A 24041-nucleotide genomic window follows, 5' to 3' on the forward strand; every position below is an offset into this window, starting at 1 on the left:
TTCCCTGGCATCTCAGGAGAATAAAACCCTATGACAAAGAAAAGTTGTTGGGGATATTTTGGTATAACTCCTTTGATCCTTTGGGCTGTAAAAAAAGAGTTGTACATTTGCTACTCTTTGGTAAAGCATACTGACTTTATGAATATGTGGCTCATTTTCTTTCCCCATTTGTCCAGCGAGGATTATAGTAGGAAAGTTCTGAGCTTTTCACCTGGGGCGGGGGCGAGGGGGGAGGATTTGTGGCATGAAAAGATTACGCTTCAGTTCCTAAATGGACATGTTACACATTCCTGGAATCCAGTGGCCTCTAAAAGCTCTGTCTGTGTCAACACAGGCTACAAAGATAATTACTTTTTTTTTTTAAAGGCATTAGTCTATCACTAACGTTACACATTTGTGGGGAGACTAATTGTCCTGTTTTTTCTGTACTGTCAGAAGCCGTGGCTAAGCCCATGGGGACCTGTCAGTATTGATGTCAGCATTTTTGTTTGTTTGTTTTTCTGTAATCCAAGAAATTTCCTGGCCAGTGGTTTCAATAGCCAATGGAACCCTGGCAGAGCAGGCTGAGTCCTTGGACAGGTAGAGCCAATGGCTCTGTTGTGGAAGTCAAAGAAGGAAGGACAAAGGGACTTGAACCACACTTTCTAGGTTATGGGATCCTGATTATGAGTCAAGTATCAGGAAAGGCTGACAGTTTAAGGAAATAAAGGCCCTTTTAAAGAGCAACACATCATTCCCCTCTTGTGTCTGAGAACAATGTCCCCCAGACTCAGGCTCTGAGAAGTGGGGTAACTTACTTAGACACATAGAACTGATGAGTTTTGGAACTGAATTTAACTCTGTACTCCAAGATCCAGGCTACCAAATTTCCATCATTTTTAGCAAAAAGACTAGAAGCTGTTTTGAGTTCTTGAATTTTATCCAGACATCATTCAAGTCTGTGAGTTGCTTACTGCAGTTCCTTTAACTGCCATCCCAACCTCACCCCGTGCTGTTCTTTTATCTTCCCAAAGAGCATGACAATGTCAGTGAAGAAAATTTCATCTTTTTTTTGCCAACATTAATAAGGCACAGTCAAGAGCAGTAAAGGTACACACAGCAAACTCAATCCTAAGAAAACCTAAACTTAACTTCTACCGTGAATGCAGCTCAATTTTTAAAACCAACTCATTTGGGGAAGCTTTTCAAATTTTGCACTTACTTGAAGATTATAGGAAATTGAATTAAGAGGCTCTTTGACCCTCTGCTAGCTGGGATATAGTTCAGGGCTCAGACTGGCTGCAGCCTTATGTTGGCAAAATAATTTGGGCAATTCATCCACAACCTGCCTTTTGATCTGTAACACAGAAGTAAGAACCCATGATTGGTTTAGTCTCATTGATTGGGTGCTCAAGTGCATGTGGGAACTTAAATGCAGACACGGTTCAATACCCAGCCCACAGGGTTGCTAAACAAGATTCCTTCTAAGATGCAAACCTGGTTATCACCCCCATTCCCCATCCCCCACCCTAACACGCATTAGTGACTTCCTTTCCCCATCAGAACAATGCCAAAGCCCTCCTTCTGACATTTAGGTTGGCTACACTCTGGCCCCTCTTCAGACCCATCTCCTACCCTTCAGACTACATAGACCAGCAGTTGCCACTTAAATGCAGTTCTTGTGCACATGCTAGATGCTCCATCTGGAACTTCATCCGTCTAGCCCTACCACCTCCAAGGTCAGCAATTCCAGGAAGCCTTCTCCTTGTCTGTGCTAGACTATGTTAGGACTTCTCCTATACTTTCCTAGCACTTTATATACAATTCTCATCACACTGTATTGTGATGAGTGATTTTCTTACACATACCACCATCTTTCCAGGAGCTTTTTGAGAGCAGAAACTGTCTCTTATTTAATTACATGTTCCAAGGATCAAACTTGGTATGTAGTAAAACCTTAAGTGGATGCTCAGTAGTTGTGCTTTAAAAGGAGATTAGGGATGCAAAATAGATGATTTGATTTACTTGTCACAATATCACAATTTTTTAATCTCAGTTTTTGAAATCCAAGTAAACCATATGCCATACAAACACATGTATGTTTACTCCAGGCATGTTCTGTGACTCTTGAAATCTCTAATCTGGCATTTGTGGTTCCGTGAAGGTACAAACTGAATTCCCAGCTGCTGAGCTATGGCAAGGATGCAGGTGAATAAGAAAGAAGGGCAGCTGAGTACAGATGAGAAGGTATCTGGTAAAACTCAAAAGGTTTCAGCTGGGGAGCTGATTGGTGGGGACTGATCTCCAAGTCCAAGAAACCGTTCAATATCAGTATCGGCATGTTAGTGAATAATATCAGGAAACACTATTTATTGAGAAAATGCCTGTATAGAAAACCTCTGCATAGAAACTTAGCAGACTGTAGAAATCTTCAGAAAAGTTATAGCTATTTAAGGCATACTTCCCCCCCAAAATAAATTGTTTTCCCCCATAAATGAGTTCCTTTTTTAGATTTTTATTCAGTCCTTCAGCATACCTCTATCCTTCCAGTCACCTAAAAATATAAAATTTGGAGATTTTGGAGCATTTTATATTCTTTTATTTCTAATCATTAATGGCAATGAAAATAATAATGGTAATAATAGTAGTAGTAGTAGTAAATAGTGTTTATTGATACTTTCTATGTTCCAGGCACCATTTAAGGTTTCACTTATTTGAGATACACAACAACCCATTTGAGATTGATAGTCCCATTTTTATTTATTTTTTTAAAGTTTTTATTTGAATTCCAGTTCATTAACACAGAGTGTTATATTAGTTTCAGGTGTACAATATAGTGATTTAACACTTCCATACATCACCGGTGCTCGTCACTTGACAAGTGCACCCCTTAATCCCCATCGCCTGTTTTCCCCATTCCCCCATCCACCTCCCCTCCGGTCACCATCAGTTTGTTCTCTGTAGTTAAGACTCTGTTTCTTGGTTAGCCTCTCTCTCTCCTTTTTTCCTTTGCTCATTTGTTTGGTTTCTTCAGTTCCACGTGAGTGAAATTATACAGTATTTGTCTTTCTCTGGCTGGATAGTCCCATTTTTAACATAAGAAAAAAACTGAAGCAATGAAATAATAAATAATTCTCCCAAGGTCACATATTTAATAATGGAGCAGGATTTGTACCCAGGCCATCTGTTTCTAGAACTCATACTCCTAAGTGCTACAATGTTCTGTTGCCAGTTCCTACTTATTTTTTGTGCTAAAATGTACCCTATCTCTTTTTACAAGTTGACAATTCCACATCAGATAAACTGATTTTGTTACTGTCCTGCTAACCAATTTCTAGGTCAGGCTTTTGCCCCAATTCCCCTCTATTCTGGTTCATCCGTTATCCTTGTGGGATTAGGATGGCAGTGTGGTATTGGAGGAAAGCATATGGGCTTGAGAATCATGACAACTTAGGCTTAGTCTGTAAATCTAATATTTTTACCTATGTCAACTTATTTAACTTTCTAATAATTCTAATAATTTACCTCATGAGTTTTTGTAAAAGTTAAGTGAAATAATGTAGTGAATTGCACTTGGAATATAGTAGGTTAACTATAAATTGTAATTTACTTGCTGAAACAAATTATATTTGGTAAGCTACAAATAAACAACCTGTTTCCCATCCCCATTTAGATTCGTCTCTGCATAAAAAATAAATAAATTCCACTCTCTTCACCATAGTACTTGGAATCCTCTGAGATCTAAACTCAGCCAATCTTTCTAGTTTTATTGTTATTTTAGGTAACCTATTTTATAAAACTACCAAATTATTTCTGAGATATACCTTGAAATTTACCCTGTTCCATAGTTTTGCTTACACAGTTTTCTTTATGCAGGATACAGTCTCTTTAAATTCTATTAAAATTCCAATTGTCTTCAAAGTCTATGTCCTTTGAAAATTATCATCCTTGAACATAATAGTAGCCTTCTGAATCTAAATATCTCCAGATATCCTCCTTAAAACCTCTAAGTTCAACAAGGGGCAGAAATGAAAGACATGATCAACATATTTGGCATTTTTTAGGAGACAGAAAATTCAAATTGCTTTTCGATAGAGAAATTAACATTAAGTTGCAAAAGAGTTTCCACCAGTCATAGCCCGTGAAAATGAGACAGGTGGGAGGGAGGCTTAAGAGACCACATGGAAAAGATAAGAGCAGAGTGGAAGATATAAATGAATCACCTCAGATAGAAAAAGTACAAGACTCAGTGCAAAAATAAATAAAAAAATAAATAAATAATAAATTTTGGAATGTGGTGAACACGGTTTTCACAGAATTGGCTACAAGGAGGTTGCTTACTTATTATTGGAACCAGAGGTGGTGCCTTTTGTGATGTTGCTTTTTTTTTTATAATTTTTTTATGGTTATGTTAATCACCATACATGACATCATTAGTTTTTGATGTAGTGTTCCATGATTCATTGTTTGTGCATAACACCCAGGGCTCCACGCAGAACGTGCCCCCTTTAACACCCATCACCAGGCTAACCCATGCCCCCACCCCCCTCCCTGATAGAACCCTCAGTTTGTTTTTCAGAGTCCATCGTCTCTAATGGTCCATCTCCCCCTCCGACTTACTCCCCTTCATTCTTCCCCTCCTGCTATCTTCTTCTTTTTTTTTCTTAACATATATTTCATTATTTGTTTCAGAAGTACAGATCTGTGATTCATCAGTCTTGTACAATTCACAGTGCTCACCATAGCACATAACCTCCCTAATGTCTTATCACCCAGCCACCCAATCCCTCCCACCCCCCACCACTCCAGCAACCCTCAGTTTGTTTCCTGAGATTAAGAATTCCTCATATCAGGAAGGAGACATGATACATGTCTTTCTCTGATTGACTTATTTCACTCAGCATAACACCCTCCAGTTCCATCCCCATCATTGCAAATGGCAAGATCTCATTCCTTTTGATGGCTGCATAATATTCCATTGTGTATATATACCACTTATTCTTTATCCATTCATCCATCGAGGGACATCTTGGCTCTTTCCACAGTTTGGCTATTGTGGACATTGCTGCTATAAACATTGGGGTGCACATACCCCTTCGGATCCCTACATTTGTATCTTTGGGGTAAATACCTAGTAGTACAATTGCTGGATCATATGGTAGCTCTATTTTCAACTGTTTGAGGAACCTCCATACTGTTTTCCAGAGTGGTTGCACCAGCTTGCATTCCCACGAACAGTGTAGGAGGGCTCCCCTTTCTCCGCATCCCCACCAACATCTGTCGTTTCCTGACTTGTTAATTTTAGCCATTCTGACTGGTGTGAGGTGGTATCTCATTGAGGTTTTGATTTGGATTTCCCTGATGCCAAGCGATGTTGAGCACTTTTTCATGTGTCTGTTGGCCATTTGGATGTCTTCTTTGGAAAAATGTCTGTTCATGTCTTCTGCCCATTTCTTGATTGGATTATTTGTTCTTTGAGTGTTGAGTGTGATAAGTTCTTTATAGATTTTGGATACTAGCCTTTTATCTGATATGTCATTTGCAAATATTTTCTCCCATTCTGTCGGTTGTCTTTTGGTTTTGTGGACTGTTTCTTTTGCTGTGCAAAAGCTTTTTATCTTGATGAAACCCCAATAGTTCATTTTTGCCCTTGCTTCCCTTGCCTTTGACGATGTTTCTAGGAAGAACTTGCTGCGGCTGAGGTCGAAGAGGTTGCTGCCTGTGTTCTCCTTTAGGATTTGGATGGACTCCTGTCTCACGTTTAGGGCTTTCAACCATTTGGAGTCTATTTTTGTGTGTGGTGTAAGGAAATGGTCCAATTTCATTCTTCTGCATGTGGCTGTCCAATTTCCCCAACACCATTTGTTGAAGAGACTGTCTTTTTGCCATTGGACATTCTTTCCTGCTTTGTCAAAGATATAGTTGACCATAGAGTTGAGCGTCCATTTCTGGGCTCTCGATTCTGTTCCATTGATCTATGTGTCTGTTTTTGTGCCAGTACCATACTGTCTTGATGATGACAGCTTTGTAATAGAGCTGGAAGACTGGAATTGTGATGCCACCAGCTTTGCTTTTCTTTTTCAATATTCCTCTGGCTATTCGGGGTCTCTTCTGGTTCTATACAAATTTTAGGATTATTTGTTCCATTTCTTTGAAAAAAGTGGATGGTATTTTGATGGGGATTGCATTGAATGTGTAGATTGCTCTAGGTAGCATTGATATCTTTACAATGTTTGTTCTTCCAATCCATGAGCATGGAATGTTTTTCCATTTCTTTGTGTCTTCTTCAATTACTTTCATGAGTATTTTATAGTTTTCTGAGGACAGATCCTTTGCCTCTTTGGTTAAATTTATTCCTAGGTATCTTATGTTTTTGGGTGCTATTGTAAATGGGATCGACTCCTTGAATTGTCTCTCTTCTATCTTGTTGTTGGTGTATAGGAATGCCATTGATTTCTGTGCATTGATTTTATAGCCTGCTACTTGACTGAATTCCTGTATGAGTTCTAGCAGTTTTGGGGTGGAGTCTTTTGGGTTTTCCACATACAGTATCATATCATCTGCAAAGAGTGAGACTTTGATTTCCTCTTTGCCGATTTGGATGCCTTTGATTTCTTTTTGTTGTCTGATTGCTGTGGCTAGGACTTCTAATACTATGTTGAATAGCAGTGGTCATAGTGGACATCCATGCCGCGTTCCTGACCTTAGGGGAAAAGATCTCAGCTTTTCCCCATTGAGAATGATATTCGCTGTAGGTTTTTCATAGATGGCTTTTATGATATTGAGGTAGGTACCCTCTATCCCTATACTCCGAAGAGTTTTGATCAAGAAAGGATGCTGTACTTTGTCAAAAGCTTTTTCTGCATCTATTGAGAGGATCATATGATTCTTGTTCTTTCTTTTGTTAATGTATTGTATCACGTTGATTGATTTGCGGATGTTGAACCAACCTTGCAGCCCAGGGCTAAATCCCACTTGGTCATGGTGAATAATCCTTTTAATGTACTGTTGGATCCTATCGGCTAGTATTTTGGTGAGAATTTTTGCATCCATGTTCATCAAGGATATTGGTCTGTAATTCTCCTTTTTGATGGGGTCTTTGTCTGGTTTAGGGATCAAGGTAATGGTGGCCTCATAAAATGAGTTTGGATGTTTTCCTTCCATTTCTATTTTTTGGAAAAGTTTCAGGAGAATAGGTATTAATTCTTCTTGAAATGTCTGATAGAATTCCCCTGGGAAGCCATCTGGCCCTGGGCTTTTGTTTCTTGGGAGATTTTTGATGACTGTTTCAATTTCCTTAGTGGTTATAGGTCTGTTCTGGTTTTCCCTTTCTTCCTGGTTCAATTTTGGTAGTTGATACATCTCTAGGAATGCACCCATTTCTTCCAGGTTATCTAATTTGCTGGCATAGAGTTGCTCATAATATGTTCTTATAATTGTTTGGATTTCTTCAGGGTTGGTTGTGTTCTCTCCTGTTTCATTCGTGATTTTGTTGATTTGGGTCCTTTCTCTTTTCTTTTTGATAAGTCTGGCCAGGGGTTTATCAATCTTGTTAATTCTTTCAAAGAACCAGCTCCTAGTTTTGTTGATCTGTTCTACTATTGTTTTGGTTTCTAGTTCATTGATTTCTGCTCTGATCTTTATTATTTCTCTTCTCCTGCTGGGTTTAGGCTTTATTTGCTGTTTTTTCCCTAGCTCCTTTGGGTGTAGGGTTAGGTTGTGTATTTGAGACCTTTCTTGTTTCTTGAGAAAGGCTTGTATTGCTGTATACTTTCCTCTCGGGACTGCCTTTGCTGTATCCCAAAGATTTTGAACAGTTGTGTTTTCGTTTTCATTGGTTTCCATGAATTTTGTTAATTCTTCTTTAATTTCCTGGTTGACTCATTCATTCTTTAGTAGGATGCTCTTTAGCCTCCATGTATGTGAGTTCTTTCTGACTTTCATCTTGTGATTGAGTTCTAGTTTCAAAGCATTGTGGTCTGAAAATATGCAGGGAATAATCCCAATCTTTTGGTACCAGTTGAGACCTGATTTGTGACCTAGGATGTGATCAATTCTGGAGAATGTTCCATGGGCACTAGAGAAGAATGTGTATGCTGTTGCTTTGGGATGGAATGTTCTGAATATGTCTGTAAAGTCCATTTGGTCCAGTGTGTCATTTAAAGTCTCTATTTCCTTGTTGATCTTTTGCTTAGATGATCTGTCCATTTCAGTCAGGGGGGTGTTAAAGTCTTCCACTATTATTGTATTGTTGTCAATGTGTTTCTTTGCTTTTGTTATTAATTGCCTTGTATAATTGGCTGCTCCCATGTTCGGGGCATAGATATTTACAATTGTTAGATCTTCTTGTTGGATAGACCCTTTAAGTAGGATATAGTGTCCTTCTTCATCTCTTATTACAGTCTTTGTTTTAAAATCTAATTTGTGTGATATAAGGATTGCCACCCCAGCTTTCTTTTGGTGTCCATTAGCATGGTAAATTGTTTTCCACCCCCTCACTTTCAATGTGGGGGTGTCTTTGGGTCTAAAATGAGTCTCTTGCAGACAGCATATTGATGGGTCTTGTTTTTTAATCCAATCTGATAGCCTATGTCTTTTGATTGGGGCATTATCCCATTTACATTCAGGGTAACTATTGAAAGGTATGAATTTAGTGCCATTGTATTGCCTGTAAGGTGACTGTTACTTTATATTGTCTGTGTTCCTTTCTGATCTATGCTGCTTTTAGGCTCTCTTTTTGCTTAGAGGACCTCTTTCAATATTTCTTGGAGGGCTGGTTTTGTGTTTGCAAATTCCTTTAGTTTTTGTTTGTCCTGGGAGCTTTTTATCTCTCCTTCTATTTTCAATGACAGCCTAGCTGGATATAGTATTCTTGGCTGCATATTTTTCTCGTTTAGTGCTCTGAAGATCTCATGCCAGTCCTTTCTGGCCTGCCAGGTCTCTGTGGATAGGTCTGTTGCCAATCTAATGTTTCTACCATTGTAGGTTACATATCTCTTCTCCCGAGCTGCTTTCAGGATTTTCTCTTTGTCTCTGAGACTCGTAAGTTTTACTATTAGATGTCGGGTTGTTGACCTATTTTTATTGATTTTGTTAGGGGTTCTCTGTGCCCCCTGGAATTTGATGCCTGTTTCCTTCCCCACATTAGGGAAATTTTCTGCTATAATTTGCTCCAATATACCTTCTGCCCCTCTCTCTCTTTCTGCTTCTTCTGGGATCCCAATTATTCTAATGTTGTTTCGTCTTATCGTATCGCTTATCTCTTGAATTCTGCCCTCGTGATCCTGTAGTTGTTTATCTCTCTTTTTCTCAGTCTCTTTATTTCCATTATTTGGTCTTTTATATTGCTGATTCTCTCTTCTGCCTCATTTGTCCTAGCAGGTAGTGCCCCCATTTTTTATTGCACCTCATTAATAGCCTTTTTTATTTTGACTTGGTTAGATTTTAGTTCTTTTATTTCTCCAGAAAGGGTTTCTCTAATAACTTCCACGCCTTTTTCAAGCCCAGCTAGTATCTTTAAAGTCATGATTCTGAACTCTAGGTCCAACATTGTACTAACGTCAGTATTGATTAGGTCCCTGGCAGACGGTACTACCTCTTGTTCTTTTTGCTGAGGCGATTTTTTTCATCTTGTCATTTTGTCCAGAGGAGAATAGATAAATGAGAGAACAGAATGCTAACAGGTTAAGAACGTCTCCAGCAAATATACTCTATACAAATCAGAAAAGACCTGAAACCAGGGGACAAGAAAGGGAAAGAAAGAAGAAAGAAATAAAAAAGGAAAAAGAAAAAGATAAAAACAAACAAAAACAGAACAAAACAAAGAAAAACAGAATATGATCACATATGATCAGGCTAGTGTATAGATCTGTGCCACACACTAGATTTTGGGCATAATTTGGTCTGTTAGAAGAAAGTGCCTGCTAAAATTTTAAAGGAAGAAAGACTTATATATGTACAAAATAAGGGTTGATACAATGAAGGGATGGAAGATGACTTCCAGAAAGTGGTCACTTTCCTGTTCAGAGTGTTGTTACTATTCTTATCTCGATCTCCTGTTGAGTTTGTAGGTGTTCAGAATGGTTTGATCCCTGGATTCAGCTGAATTCCGGAGACCAGACGGAATCCAGGTCTCCTACTCCTCTGCCATCTTGCTCCACCCCTAGTGATGTTGCTTTTTTGAGTGAAAAAGATAAAGAGAAAAGGAGTGGTATTCTTGGAGATGCAAAGATGGAAGTGGGGGGGTTCTGTTAGGAATCTTAAATAAGCAAAAGAAAAAACAGGTATGCAAAATCACTTTTTATTTCTCCTTCCACCTCCTACATATCATATATTAAATTAACTGGACTTGTGGATGATAGCAGAGGAGAGCAGTCTTAAATTAGATACCTATCCGAAAAATGCCTTGGAATAAGAAAAAAACATCAAATAAACTCCAACAAGTTCACTGTAAAATATGAAGGCAGAAAATATGAATAAAAATAGTTTATTAAAATGCTCCTCCCTAAACCAAAAACAAAACAGAAGAAAATGATTGCTCAATTATCCAAATTAAATATTCTGAAAAAATTTGGGGAGATTTTAGAAAATAGATACACAGCTAGAATTAGAAATGCAAATCTCACTACTCCTGAAACTAATATTACACTATGTGTAATATTAAATTCCAGTTAGGAATTTAAATAAAAACTTGAAAATGAAAGAAAGAAAGAAAAGGACAGAAGGGAGGAAGGAAAGAAGGAAGAAAGGAAAATCTCAGAGCACAAATGGACCAAAAAGAAAAGCAAGAGGTGGGGAGAGGGGAGGAAATGAGAATAGATGAGTGCATTAAACTCAGGAGAAAAAATTGAAGACAAAAAAAAAACCATCTCCTAAGTGGAGAACAAATTACAGCATGTGCAAGGGTGAATATGTAAATGAAAATTTAGTGAGGGATATTGAAGAAAGACATGAAAACAGAAGATTGAAAATGAAATGAAGCAAGAAAAGTTCAGAGAGAAAGAAATAATGAAAGCTAAACAAGGAAAGTCTAACAAACATATTATTGGTGTCCCTGAAAAAATTAAACAAACCAATAGAAAAAAAATATTTAAAGTTATAATCCAAGACATAGAAATAAATTGAATTTAAAATTTTAAATGTCCCACTGTATACCGATAAAACTGATTTAGAACAATGAACTCTGAGAAAATCTTTCAAAATTGGCCTTTATCGACCAAAAAAAAAAATCCACATATTTCCCAGACAAAAAATGAATTCTTTAAGAGGATAAAAGGAAAAAAGGAAGCAGGTGCCAGACTTTTCAACAGCAACATAGACAGCAAGGCAATAATGAAGGAGCTTTTTTAAGAAACTCAAAGAAAAAATAGTGTCAAGTTTTGTTTTTTTTTTTTATCCAGCCAAGTGGTCCTTTGTGTGTATATATATATATATATATATATATATATATATATATATATATGCTACAAAAAACAGATTCGAGAATGCAATAATTCCATCAAAGAACTCCATCTCAGAATTCTACTGAAGCATGAACTTCATCCAAACAAAAGATAACCAGGTAGGGGCGCCTGAGTGGTACAGTCGGTTAAGCATCTAACTCTCGTTTTGGCTCAGGTCATGATCTCAGGGTCGTAAGATCAAGCCCCTCATCAGGCTCCCTACTGAGATTCTCTCTCTCCCTTTCCCTCTGCCCCTCCCCACCACTCACATGCATGCTCTCTCTCTCTAAAATAAATAAATCTTTAAAAAAAAGATAACCAAGTGAACTTCAACAATCCATAGTAATGTGTATGTGTATGCATGTGGATGTACATGTGTATATACATATTATATATTTATTATATATTATATATACATACATAGACATATATTATATTAATTGTATTATTATGTATTATATATGTTAGTGTGTATATGCACATATATTGTATATATACACAATCACCTATAGTACCATAGAGGTAAGAAGACTAAAACAATGTAGAGTTATAAGTGGAATAGTGGTAGGTAAATGTTATCTTTCTGGGAGAGATGAAAGGATATAACTAAAGACAACTATGTTATCTCTCTGGGAAAGATGAACGGATATAACTAAAGACAGCTAGGTGAAGGAAAAGAGGAAAGAGAAAATGGAATAACATCATTGACTTATATAAGGTTACTAGGTGAGAGTCAAAACTACTATTTACAGCCAAATAGTAAAAGATTAAAACCATACTGTAAAAAATTAAGAAAAACTAAGATTAAAGATATGATTAAGGGGAAGAATACAAATGTAACCACTGGAAAAAAAATACACACTTACTAGATACTAAAATATATTTTAAAATAGCAAGAAGGAAAACTCAATAGAAAAAGAAACATTGTAAATATAATCAGTAGTCATAACATATTTTTATTTTTTTAAAGATTTTATTTGTTTATTTGTCAGAGAGCACGCACAAGCAAGGGGAACAGCAGGCTGAGGGAGAAGCAGACTCCCCATCGAGCAAGGAGCCCCATGTGGGACTCGATCCCAGGACCCTGGGATCATGACCTGAGCTGAAGACAGATGCTTAATGGACTGAACCATCCAGGTGTCCCCATAACATAAATTATATGGTAGTTTTGAGGTCAAACATAACAATCCTATGATAAGGGTAAAAGGTTTTAATTCACCTACTGCTATAAACTGAACGTTTATGCACCCCCTCAAAAAAGAAAACCTCATATGTTGAAATCTAATTTCCAATGTGATGGTATTTGGATGGAATAAGAGACATTGGGAGGTGACTAAATCGGATTCATGTCCTTATAAAAGAGTCCCCAGAGAGCGCCCTCCATAAGGAGACTGATGTCTATGAACTAGGTAATGGGCCCTCACCAAACACTCTTATCTTCCAGGACCTTGATCTCAGACTTCCCAGTCTCTACAACAACTGTGAGAAATAAATTTATGTTGTTTATAAGCCACCCTATGGTATTCCATTATAATAGCTGAACAGACTAAGTTACCGACTTAAGTAAAGTAGATTTTCAAGTTGGCTAATGACACAAAACCCAATTATTCTGTATACAAGAAATATACCTAAAATGTAAATATCTGGAAAGCTAAAAAGAAACATGTGGCAAATCTGTACTAGGCAAAGGAAAAAAATGAAAGCAGAAATTACCATCTTGATATCAAACAGAACTGATTATTGAATTCAGGCAAAAGTATTGAAGAAAACATATATATATATATATATATATATATATATATATATATGTTGTAATGCTGAGAGCTACAGCTCACAATAAATATTTGACAGTTATAATTATGTCTGCACCAAATAATAGAGAAATAACCTATATAAAACACAAAATAAATAAAGAAATTGCAAGGAGAAATAGACTAAAAAAACAATAATAGGATACATCACTCTCAAATGATATCAGTGAAAAAATAATGATTAGAAAATCTAAAGAACATAATAAAATATCAGTGATAGACCATAGATAGATAGATAGATATATCACCCTGATGGGAGAGAATATGCCTTCTTTCCAAATATATATGGATTGTTCATAAGAAAATTGATCATATGCAGGATCACAAACAAAACCACCATTAAGTTTGATAAATTAGAGACATCAGGAAAATATTTTTATTAGAATGCAAGCCAAACACAAAATCCATTAATTAGAAAATTTTGAAATATAAATGATGTCCACTTTGAAAACAACAACAAAAATAAACATTTTTTATCAAACTTTTGAGTGAAAGAAGAGCTGCAGAGCAAAATAAGAGAATTGAAGAAAAAATAGTGATCGTGAAAATAGTACATAACAGAATGTATGGGATACCCAGGGCAACCGTTAAGAAAATAAATATAAGAAACAAGAAGGGAATTAAAATTGTACACAAGTAATATCTAACAAGAACAAAAAGGCAGCGATGAAGAAAAAAGACGTTTTCCTTCACCCTCCAGCTGTGGAAGCTGCAGCCCAACCCTGAGCCCCGAGCCCCTGAGAGAGCTGAGGGGACTCAGCTGTAAACAGAGTGGTGGCCACCCCTCTCAGGAGACCACCGGATCACCTCGTCCCCTGGCCTTGCCTTCCCACGGCCACCTATGGACAGAGCCCTGCATAGCCAGTGCATATCCTCCAACATATGCTGACCTTGGAAAGCTGCCGGAGATATTTCCAGCAGAGGATTTAGTTTTGGGTTGGTGAAACCGGATGTGAAAATCAAGAAGTAGCCCAAAGAGATGAACGGGATATATTATAAAGTCTCTGTAATTAAAACATGTGTAACTGGCAAATGGCTAGATTTGTCTATATCTCACCAACCCACAAATACATTTAACTTTTGAACTAAAAATTCCACTTCTAGGAAGTTACTACAAAGTATGCATTGAACCATACAAAAATATATATATCTAATATTATCCATTGCAGTGTTATTTGTAACTGCAAAATAATTGGAAACTATCGATGTGCTCAAACATAGGAAACTGATAGAATAAACTTTGGCTTATATACGGTGGTGTATCATGCAGCTTTAAAAAAGGAGAAAGATCTCCATGAAACGATGGAATGTTAAGAAAAAAAAGCAAAGTGCTTATTTTTACAAAAAGAAACATAGCAAACACAGAAAGCAGTAAAATTGGTTATCCACAAGTAGGGTAAGTGGTGGCAGGGAGGTAAGGGGGGGAGTAGGGGGGAGCCATACAGAGTGGAAGAAAGAAGAGGGCATGCCATTTTTCTGAATATAATTTTTGAACAGTTTTGACTTTTAGAAGCACATTAATGTTATCTACATAGTCAAACAAATTAAACCAAGATGGGAGTTTAAAAAAAGAAAAATCTAAGTCTAAATGCCAATAGACAAATAAAACTTACTGAGTTTCACATAAATAACATAACCACACTGAAAGGTAGGGGGAAAAGCACTAAACCAAATAATTTTATGAAACTTTGACTTAGTGTAGCGGGGGAAAGGGGTGCAAACAGATCTTGAATTCTTTTTTTTTTAATTTTTTATTGTTATGTTAATCACCATACATTACATCATTAGTTTTTGATGTAGTATTCCATGCTGAATTCTTTTTAATAGATTAGGGGTCTTTTTTTTTAGTGGTATGGATGTAGCAATTCTAGAAATTATTTGATGTGTTGAACAAATTTCAGAACTGAACAAATGCATAATTGTGTTAATATTGTTGGAATCCGGAGTTTTTACTGTGGGAAGAAGATAAAAATATGCAATGGGGAAGGGTCAAAGATTGTGAAGTTGAATTAGCACTGGAGATTGTGATGTGGTAAGAATCCCGAGACTCATATTTTGAGAAATTTTGCCTTGTTGAGGATATGTTTTCGTATAAACATACAATATTTTTTATATTCTTACATTTATAATATGTAATTACTTAAGGGATAAATTTGAAGTATATTTGTTTACTCAGTACCCAAATATTACAGTTCTTCCTTATTCCTGAGCCAGAGTGACAGACTTGTCATAATAGTTACTCTGGAGCTGTCCCAGGCAAACCGGGACATGTGTTCATCCTATACATACACACGCCTCAGGCTGCGTTGTTCACTTTGGATTTTTACTCTTCCTTTACCAGATTTCACCTTATAAGTCCTTGTAGAGTAGGGACATCGTTGACTCATTTGCCCTTGAAAAATGGCCCTTTCCATTCAGGACCAACAATCATAGGAGGCTTACCTTATCCCAGAACATATATCCTTGGACTGGTCAAATTCGAATACCCATCATGAACTGATTAGAGATTCCTTTTGCTCATTTGTAAGATATGGGGAATAATAGCTTGCTAGTTCCTGTAGAATTAAATAAGATAATCTATTATAAAGTACCTAGAGTGGTTTACTACATCCAATAAGTAGTAGTATTATTTTATTGTTACTTTTGTCATTACCGTTTTTCTTTAGCATTGTCCTCCAATGTTTGGCTTGAAAATATATTCTAATTTTCATGAATAACCCATTACAGATCAGTCATGTATGAATTTATTTAAACCTCTTTAGGAACTATAATTCCTGTTTCACTTTTTAAAGTAATGAGTTCCATAAACTTTATTTCCTGCTGTGTAACATGGCATTTTGTTTAAATTGTTTTAACTTAGCTCTTCCAAGCATCAGTGGATTCCTCACAGCTCTAAAAACCCAGTATTTTGTACATAAATTTGTTTTGATCTAATTCACAACCTTGAAAGTTTTATAGGTGCCAATCATAGCCTTTCATGTTCATCATTATTCTAGACCCAATGATTTTATTTGTATTGTTTTAAAATTCAAGTGGAATCCAGAGATCTGAAACCTAGCCTTAGCTTCATGACTGGGATGGAGGTGACCTTCCCATTTATGGTCTCCACTGCCCTAGCCCTTAGAATGGGGTTTTCAGGGTCTGGATGCTGTTGGTCACCAACTCAGTAGATGACTGTAGAGAAATGATCCCTAGCATGGACCTGTACAGTGCTATTACTATACTATCAGATCCAATGGATCCTCTCTCTCAAATTGAAGGGAGATTTCCTAGAACCTTTCTTTGATATGTTTACCTTTTTATTTTAGCCTTGTCTGGGTTTCAGATAGATCATTGTTCCAAAGAGTAGAACAGCAGACTCAATAATAGGCATTATCTGAGTGCATTTTGGGGTTGGCATGGTTCTGTCTTTTGGCAAGAGACACAAAAGAAACATGAGGTTTATAGATTTATATCTTTGTGGACCAATGAACTATAGGTGAACGACACAAAGATGTATAAAAACTAGAAAACAAGACAGTGCAGGCTCCTTGGTGCTGCGCCAAGTCAGAAAAAAATTAGCTTCAAGAAGAAACTGGTGTATCTCACTAGTATGCTCAAAATCCCTGGCAAGGGAAGGAATCAAAGAGGAGAAAATACGTATAATATATATTATTTTATAAATTTTTAAGTACACCATTTAAAAAGCAAATAGCTATCAAAGCTTTATAACTTAAAAAACAGTTCCCTGTCCCACCCCTCCTCAGTACCAATCCCGGATGCAAATCATGTTCAACTCTTAGAGGTTTTTTGTTTCTAATATTAGCTGAAATATTTCAAAACAATATTTAAATACACCTGATTTTTTTTAAGATTTTGTTTATTTATTTGAGAGAGAGAGTATCAATGATGAGGGGAGGAGCAGAGGGAGAGGGAGAAGCTGACTCCCCGCTGAGCAGGGAGCCAGATATGTGGGTTGGATCCCTGGGTCCTGCATTCATGACCTGAGCTGGAGGCAGATGCTTAACTGACTCAGCCACCCAGTCACCACTAAATACTCCTAATTTCTGTTTCAGTTTTAGATCGCGTTTTACTCACTCTGCTTTGTAAAATGGGGATTTTGCTTTTTACAACTCTCTAAACACACACATTCTCACACAGACACATATACTCTTACTCATGCACACTCACATCAAGCTCTTCTTGCATCCTCCCAATATAGTTATGCCGTAATTTTTACTGAAAGATACAGTTATTTAAGTATTTATTTCTGAGCCAAGCAATGTTGAATTTAACTTTCCTTTAGTCAATTTGGGTTTACATTTTATTTTCTGCTCATTTTCTTTTCCTTGGAGTTGAAATTGAATCAGTCCCTGATCCCTCTCCTCTGCCCTCTTCCCCCCCTGCTTCACTTCTCACTCCCTCTCTTGCTCTTCCTCTCCTTCTCCTCTCCCTCCCCACGTCTCCTTCTCCCCCACTTTCCATTTTCCAGGGACCTAATATCCATGTGTATACAAACTTTCTTTCAAATATCCTCTCAAAATATCCTCCTCAAATTTCAGCTACTAAACTCTACTCTGTCCATTTTTATTTCTTAGAGACTCCCCTCCATCCTCTCAGGATGGCCCGCACTATGGAACCAGGGGCAAAGAAGATCTTTAAAGGAGTTTCAGTAGTTGAACTCTTGGGCATTTTTGGAGCATATTTTTTGTTTAATAAGAGGAACACAAGCCAAGATTTCAGGCAAACAATGAGCAAGAAATTTCCCTTCATCTTGGAAGTTTATTACAAATCTATTGAACAGTCTGGAATGTACGGAGTCAGACAGCAAGATCAAGAAAAATGGTTGAATAGCAAAAATCTCTCCAGTGTGGGCTGGTGCTCTCCAGATTGACTCTACACCTGTTGTCCTCATATTGCCTTAGCCATCATTGGGGAATTCCCTCCACTTCTCTCCTGTAATGAATTATTTATTTCTTGGATATCAGATCTTGCTTGTTCTTGATTTGTTTCCTCATTTTGCAGAAGCACTCTTTTCATAGCTTCCTTAAAAAGAATACTTGGAAAGTAAATGTGTGAGTACTTACACATCTAAGCTTGTTTTTAGTCTGGGCTTATACCTATTTCATAGTTTGTCTCTAGAGAATTCTTGGTTGGAAATTACACTTCCTCCGTACTGTGAGAGCCTCACTACATTCTCTTCTGTCTTCCAATACTGATGTTGACACATAGGATTGCTTTTGAAACTTGGTGGTAATATGCTTTGGCATGGTTCCTTTATTTTTTCAGCCATTATTCTGGGTGCATATTGAGCTCATTCATTGAGAAACTCGTGTTCTTCAGTTATGAGAATTTGACTTTATATTTTTTCTTATTCATTTATGTTGCAAGGTTCTTCTTCTGTTTTCTCTTTTCTCTCTGCTACTTCTGTTAGTAGATATTGGAGACTTATCATTTCTCCTATTTTCATAGCTTCATCTTCTTTCACTTTTCATTTTCTGGAATATTTCCTTAGAAAGCAGCAAGTTGAAGGTTTTATATCTGCTATTGTATTTCTAATTTGTAAGAGTTTTAGTTTTCTTGAGTCTTCCTTTTCCACCTCATTTCCTTCTTATCTCCAGGAATTAGTGAGTTGAATACTGTCTCTGAAGACTGTAATTTTTAAAAGTTTTTCTTTTTTTTTCTGATCCTTGAATTGCTTTTCTTTCCTCCAATTACCCTTTTTAATATTTGTGTTTTGAGCTTTGTCTTTCACATGAAAGTTGTTCCTTAAGTATCTGGTGTGTCTTAGCTGATGACTAATATTTAAAGAGTGAGTTCCCAAAAAGCTTGCAGGGTCTGTGGGCCCTGGGGAGGGGTGGCTTCTTGCCTGATGTGGGTTTAGGTAGCTGGGAGAATTGAGGGGCCCCCTCCTATTAGTATAGGTGCAGGTCTCAGTTCAGTTTCTTAGAAAGAAATCTAGATCGCCAAAGCTCTAATCAAGAAACAGGACTTTCCTGATATAATGGGCTCAACATATACCCAAAGTAATGTCCTATCAGAGACTTGTAAGCCTGGCTTTTGACAAGTCGGGGAAGGAGACAGGATGTGGTGGGGAGCAGACTCACCATTCCACTAAAGACTTGAGTCAATCCCCATTTTTCAGTAAATAGTCAGTTGGGTCTGGTAGTCAAATTGTTTCTGGATCACTTCTAGGAGTAAGTTTCTAACCTGTCTGAAAGAGGAGGGCAGTCTCCACTCCATGCTGGGTGGGGGAAGGGATCTGAAATAATACAGGACACCCAGTTACGTCTGACTTTAAGATAAACAGTGCTTTTTCCTAGATAATTTATGAGTTAAAATAGAATGATTGTTTACCTGAAATTCAAATTTAACTGGGCATACACACTGTTACTTGTTAAACCTCGTGACCCTAATCTGGAGTGACTATAGACTTTCAATTACTATTGTTGATTTTAGGCCAAACTGCACTTCTGCTTTCCAAGGTGCCTGGTTGGAATGACTAATTTTTGAAGCTTTCTGAGGTTCCGTGGTAAAAGTAAGATTGCTGTTGGCGTATTCTTGCCCTGCCCCCAACATCGGTTTCAGTGTTCTTTATATACTAAATGAGCCAACATTATCTATCTTGTTTCCAGATTCTAAAATGGTTTGCTCCCATTTTATCTACAATTGAGGGTTTCTGTTAAAACAAACAAATAAAAACCTACACCCACAAAAACTCTTCACTTTCATTTTGGTGGAATTTCATAGTTTTTTTAAATTTCTATGTTTAATCAGTATTTTTCAATAATATTGCTAAATGTGTGAATAAGTGGGAATAAGATCATTTCAGGGCTGTCTGGTTAAACATAGAAGATTAACCACAAGCATTTACCTTCTCTTTCTCTGCAAGCCCCAGTAAATGATGCCCCCAAAGAATCTGAAAACCTAACAGTTGTGAAATAACATTTTTCGAGTCTTTTTTAGGAACAGGACATCTGAACAAACTGTCTAGAATGGAGGAAAGTGCAGCTCAATGCCTGGACACGGGGTGACTGTTAAGAAGCAGCAGGTTTTCTCCACTCCATCCTGAGACTGCTCATCCTTGGAAAACACCAGGTGCCACAGCAGTTGGGGTTGATAGGCTGGGTGGACAACAGGCTCATTAGTTTAAAGTCCATACATGGAAAACCCCTCAGACACCTTCCCACGTGCTGGGCATCCAGATATCTCTCCCTCCACCCCATCCCCACTGTGAGGCAGGACTGATTACTCTCTGAAGAAATTGAAATGGAAAGGACCCATTATGTCCATCAACACAGAAGATCGCATGGGTGCTCTGTGAGGTCCACAGCAGGGAGATTAATTGAAAAATAAAGAGAGAGGACCTCAGTGTCCTCCCCTCATCTTGCTTCCAGAATTCTCTCAGGCATATATCTTATCTTCCTCCCTTTTACAAGATATTAGGAGATTCTCTGCAGACAGCATAGTGCAGAACAAAGATTTCCCTCCATATTTTGAAGGATCCTCTAAAGAAGAGGACAACTCATAAGCGCTACCCAGTACCTACACATATCTACATAGAAATATCAGCTTTTTATGGCTTTGCTCTTTAATATGAACAGACTTTAATATGAACAAATGTGGATTACCAGACTTCAGACTTTTGAAGAATGCCTCGGATATGAAGGAAAAAACAAACAGGAAAAAGGAACTCAGAGAAAAAAGAAATAATACACAGAGCACAAAAAAACTTCAAAACAATTATGATTAATACTTCTTGAGAACAAAAAGAAGGAGGTATTGAGTGCCCCCCCAAAAGGAGAGAACAAAGTGCTGTAAAATGAATGAAACAAATAAGAAAGAGAAGTTGTAAATTAAACATAACTAATAATTAAAATGTTGGAAGATAAAATTTAGGAAATCTTCCAGAAAGTAAAACAAATTCAAAGAGAAAGATAACAAAAGTAGGGGTAAATTAAAGATAAGTACAGATAATCCAATACCCAAGTAGGAATTTAAGAAAAATAGAACAGAGGAGAGAAAATTACCCCAAAATTAATAATATGAGAAAATTCTCAGAACTGACAGATGCTTGTGAGTGTCCAGAGCAATAAATCACACCTAAACACACACACACACACACACACACACACGAATATTATTCTGAGATTTCAGAACAATGGGGGAGAAAAGAAAGTTTTAGGAGGCCAAAAAAGAAGAGATTGATCACACCAAGAAAATGGATTCAGAATAGTGATGGGTGTTTCCTCAGCAATCGGGGATTCTAGAAGGTTAGCAATTCTTAGGGAAGAGTATTTACAATCAGGAAATCGATCTCTAGCCCAAATATCTATTCATGTTTAGAGCATGATTCTCAAATATTAATATATATGCAAATTCCCTGGGATCTTGTCAAACTGAAGCTGCTCCTTCACTTGGTTGTAGGCAGGGACTGAGTGTCTGTATTTCTAACAGATTCCCAGGTGATGTCAATGCTCCCGGTCAGTGACCCACACTTTAAGCAGCTTTAAGGTTTTAGAAGATGGTGGAAAAATTAAGGGACTAAACCAGATAAAAATCCTGGAAACAGGTGAATAAACACAGAAAGCTAGCAAATGGAAAATCCAACAGCATGAGTATGCACAAAGCCTAGAACACAAGCAGTTGAGATGACAACAAATGGGTGGAGATAAATGGAGTTTTTCACAGAAAAACATGAAGAAATGAATATTTTCACAGATTTGGGAAGAAAACTATTTTTCAAGTATGGGAAATAACTAGAGGTTTTGGAAAAATAAAACAGGCTTAGGTACATGGAAAATTAAAAAAATTAAAAAGACAAGGCAATTATTAATTCTAGGGGCAAACAGTTGTACAAGAAATGAAACATGTTCAAGAGAACGCTTGGCTCAGTATTGAACTCTATTTGTAAAGTTATTATTTCAAGCACAATTTGTGCTAGTTAGTGGAAGGTTGGTAGAGATTGCAGAATATGTGTTGGTGGTAACTAGCATAAAAGGAGGTAAAGAGATTCTATCTAATGTGAATAAAAATGAAACAGCAGCGTAAAGATATTTGTTGAAATATGGAGAATAATGAACAAAATAAGTGGTTAAATACTTTGAAGGAGGCTGTTTCTAGGGAGGAGGAATAGAAGACACAGGGCATGGGACTGCCGGTTTTTGCATAAGCCTTTTAGTACTACTGAGTGCAAAATTTGTGTGACTTTGACAAAAAATGTGTGGGTGTGCACATGTGTGGCTCTATTGTGACTATCGAATAAATGGTAAAACCTTATTTTTTGTGTGTTAATCCTGCTAGATGGTGGCACTATGGCTAATTCAATCATTTGTTACTCTTTGAAGGTGCCTGGAGGCTTAGGGAAGTAGATGCTGACAACTCAGTGCCCATTCATTGCCAAGTCTGTTGGGTGTGCTTCTCGCCTTCCGTTCCTCTCTACCAGCAGGTTCATCCCAGGCCCCTCAGGCCCAGGCAAGGAGATCAAATCAGAAATAGCAACGTGGTCTTGCCTATGTCCTTTATTGATTCTGACAAGCCACAAGATAGGGTCACTTGATACTTTTTAATAGGCCAGTGGCTTGATCCAGGAGTGAGGGTTTTCATCAACAAAAGGGACAAAGGGCGGGGGGGGGGGGGGGGCTGCTTTTTTGCAAATCCGCAAGAGCATTTTGCCAAAAACCTGACCCTCTTTTAGGGATCCTCTCAGATTTTCCAGCCAGAATCACTCCATGCCAAGCACTACAGAGCTGTGTTCTCCATAATACACGCTGTATAATGCGGAAATGGAGTGAAGTGGATAATCCCAAACACTCCATAACCTCCAAATAATCATTTAAACCTTCCTCTGGGATTCACTTATTTTTCTCCAGGATTTCCTTTTCTAATTATGTTTTGATTAGGCTAATATTTCTTTGAACATCCTGATTTTATGCCTCCTCCATCACTTGTAGAGCTAATAGCATGGGAAGGGGTGCAGTTCATAAATCTGTTGCAAGTGGGAAAGAAGGAAAAGTAGCCTTGGCTTAATAATTCATTATAGATAATTTATATAACCACACATGAATATTCATCCATGAGGTCTCCTTGTCCCTATAATGGAGAGAATTCTAACTAAGATCAGAGACTTTGACCGGAATAATCGTTCCAACATATAAGAATCCTCTGCCTTAGCCAAATGCCCAAAGGTTAGTTGTTCTTTGAATTCATCCATTCCTTTACTGCTTTGTGCATTCCACATTAATTCATTCATTTAGTTAATATACTACCATACCCAGGATCTGTGGGTATCTTCTCTTTAGAGAAGATAAGGAATAACAAATGCCTGTATGATCTTTGCCTTGATGGAGCTTTCGGCTAGTTTAGCACAGTGAACACAAGATGCATCTGGTGAGGTTATTGCCAATGCAGATTCCTGGGTTCTATCCCTGTGGGCTCCAGCACATATTAAAATGCATTCCTCTCTTCAAACCCATACGTATTCTAGAAGAGTCTGAAGTAAACAATCCTTGAACCTCACTTTGAGAATCACTGGGGGTGGAATTTTTCCAAATGTCATCGTGGAAGTTCATGGACTTCCTGGCAGTAGATCTCAAGGACAGTACCAAGGTCACCTAACATCATCAGCACATATCTCCCACTGCTACCATTGTCTCTGCTGCTTGTCCAGCCAGGCCAAGTGCTGTTCTGGGGCACTTGCTTCATCTCTCCTGGCTACTCCAGCAGTGTCCCAGCACTGGTCTCATGTGGGCCTAAATAAGGTGTGGCTGTTACTACGTTATAGGGCCAGCAGTTGGACCCTGTGAAAGGGGCTGCCAATGCTGGGATTATG

The 24041-nt window shown here is 37.6% G+C and overlaps 1 protein-coding gene across 1 annotated transcript; it reads left to right on the plus strand.

The window, feature by feature from the left end:
• The first annotated feature begins 17828 nt into the window (after window positions 1–17828).
• LOC112840539 (protein CEBPZOS-like) lies at window positions 17829–18104 on the plus strand. Its single transcript, XM_025893972.2, has one exon. It carries the CDS (start codon window positions 17832–17834, stop codon window positions 18102–18104), a length of 273 nt encoding a protein of 90 aa, XP_025749757.1. The 5' UTR covers window positions 17829–17831.
• Window positions 18105–24041: the final 5937 nt, after the last annotated feature.

Source organism: Callorhinus ursinus, unplaced genomic scaffold, assembly GCF_003265705.2.
Source record: "Callorhinus ursinus isolate GAN/ISIS: 27379988/994484 unplaced genomic scaffold, GSC_fseal_2.0 scaffold19, whole genome shotgun sequence".
Lineage (NCBI taxonomy): Eukaryota > Metazoa > Chordata > Mammalia > Carnivora > Otariidae > Callorhinus > Callorhinus ursinus.

Bases quoted from the DNA above. Each gene is read 5' to 3' on its own strand.
- LOC112840539 (XM_025893972.2), top strand. From the start codon at position 17,832: ATGGCCCGCACTATGGAACCAGGGGCAAAGAAGATCTTTAAAGGAGTT.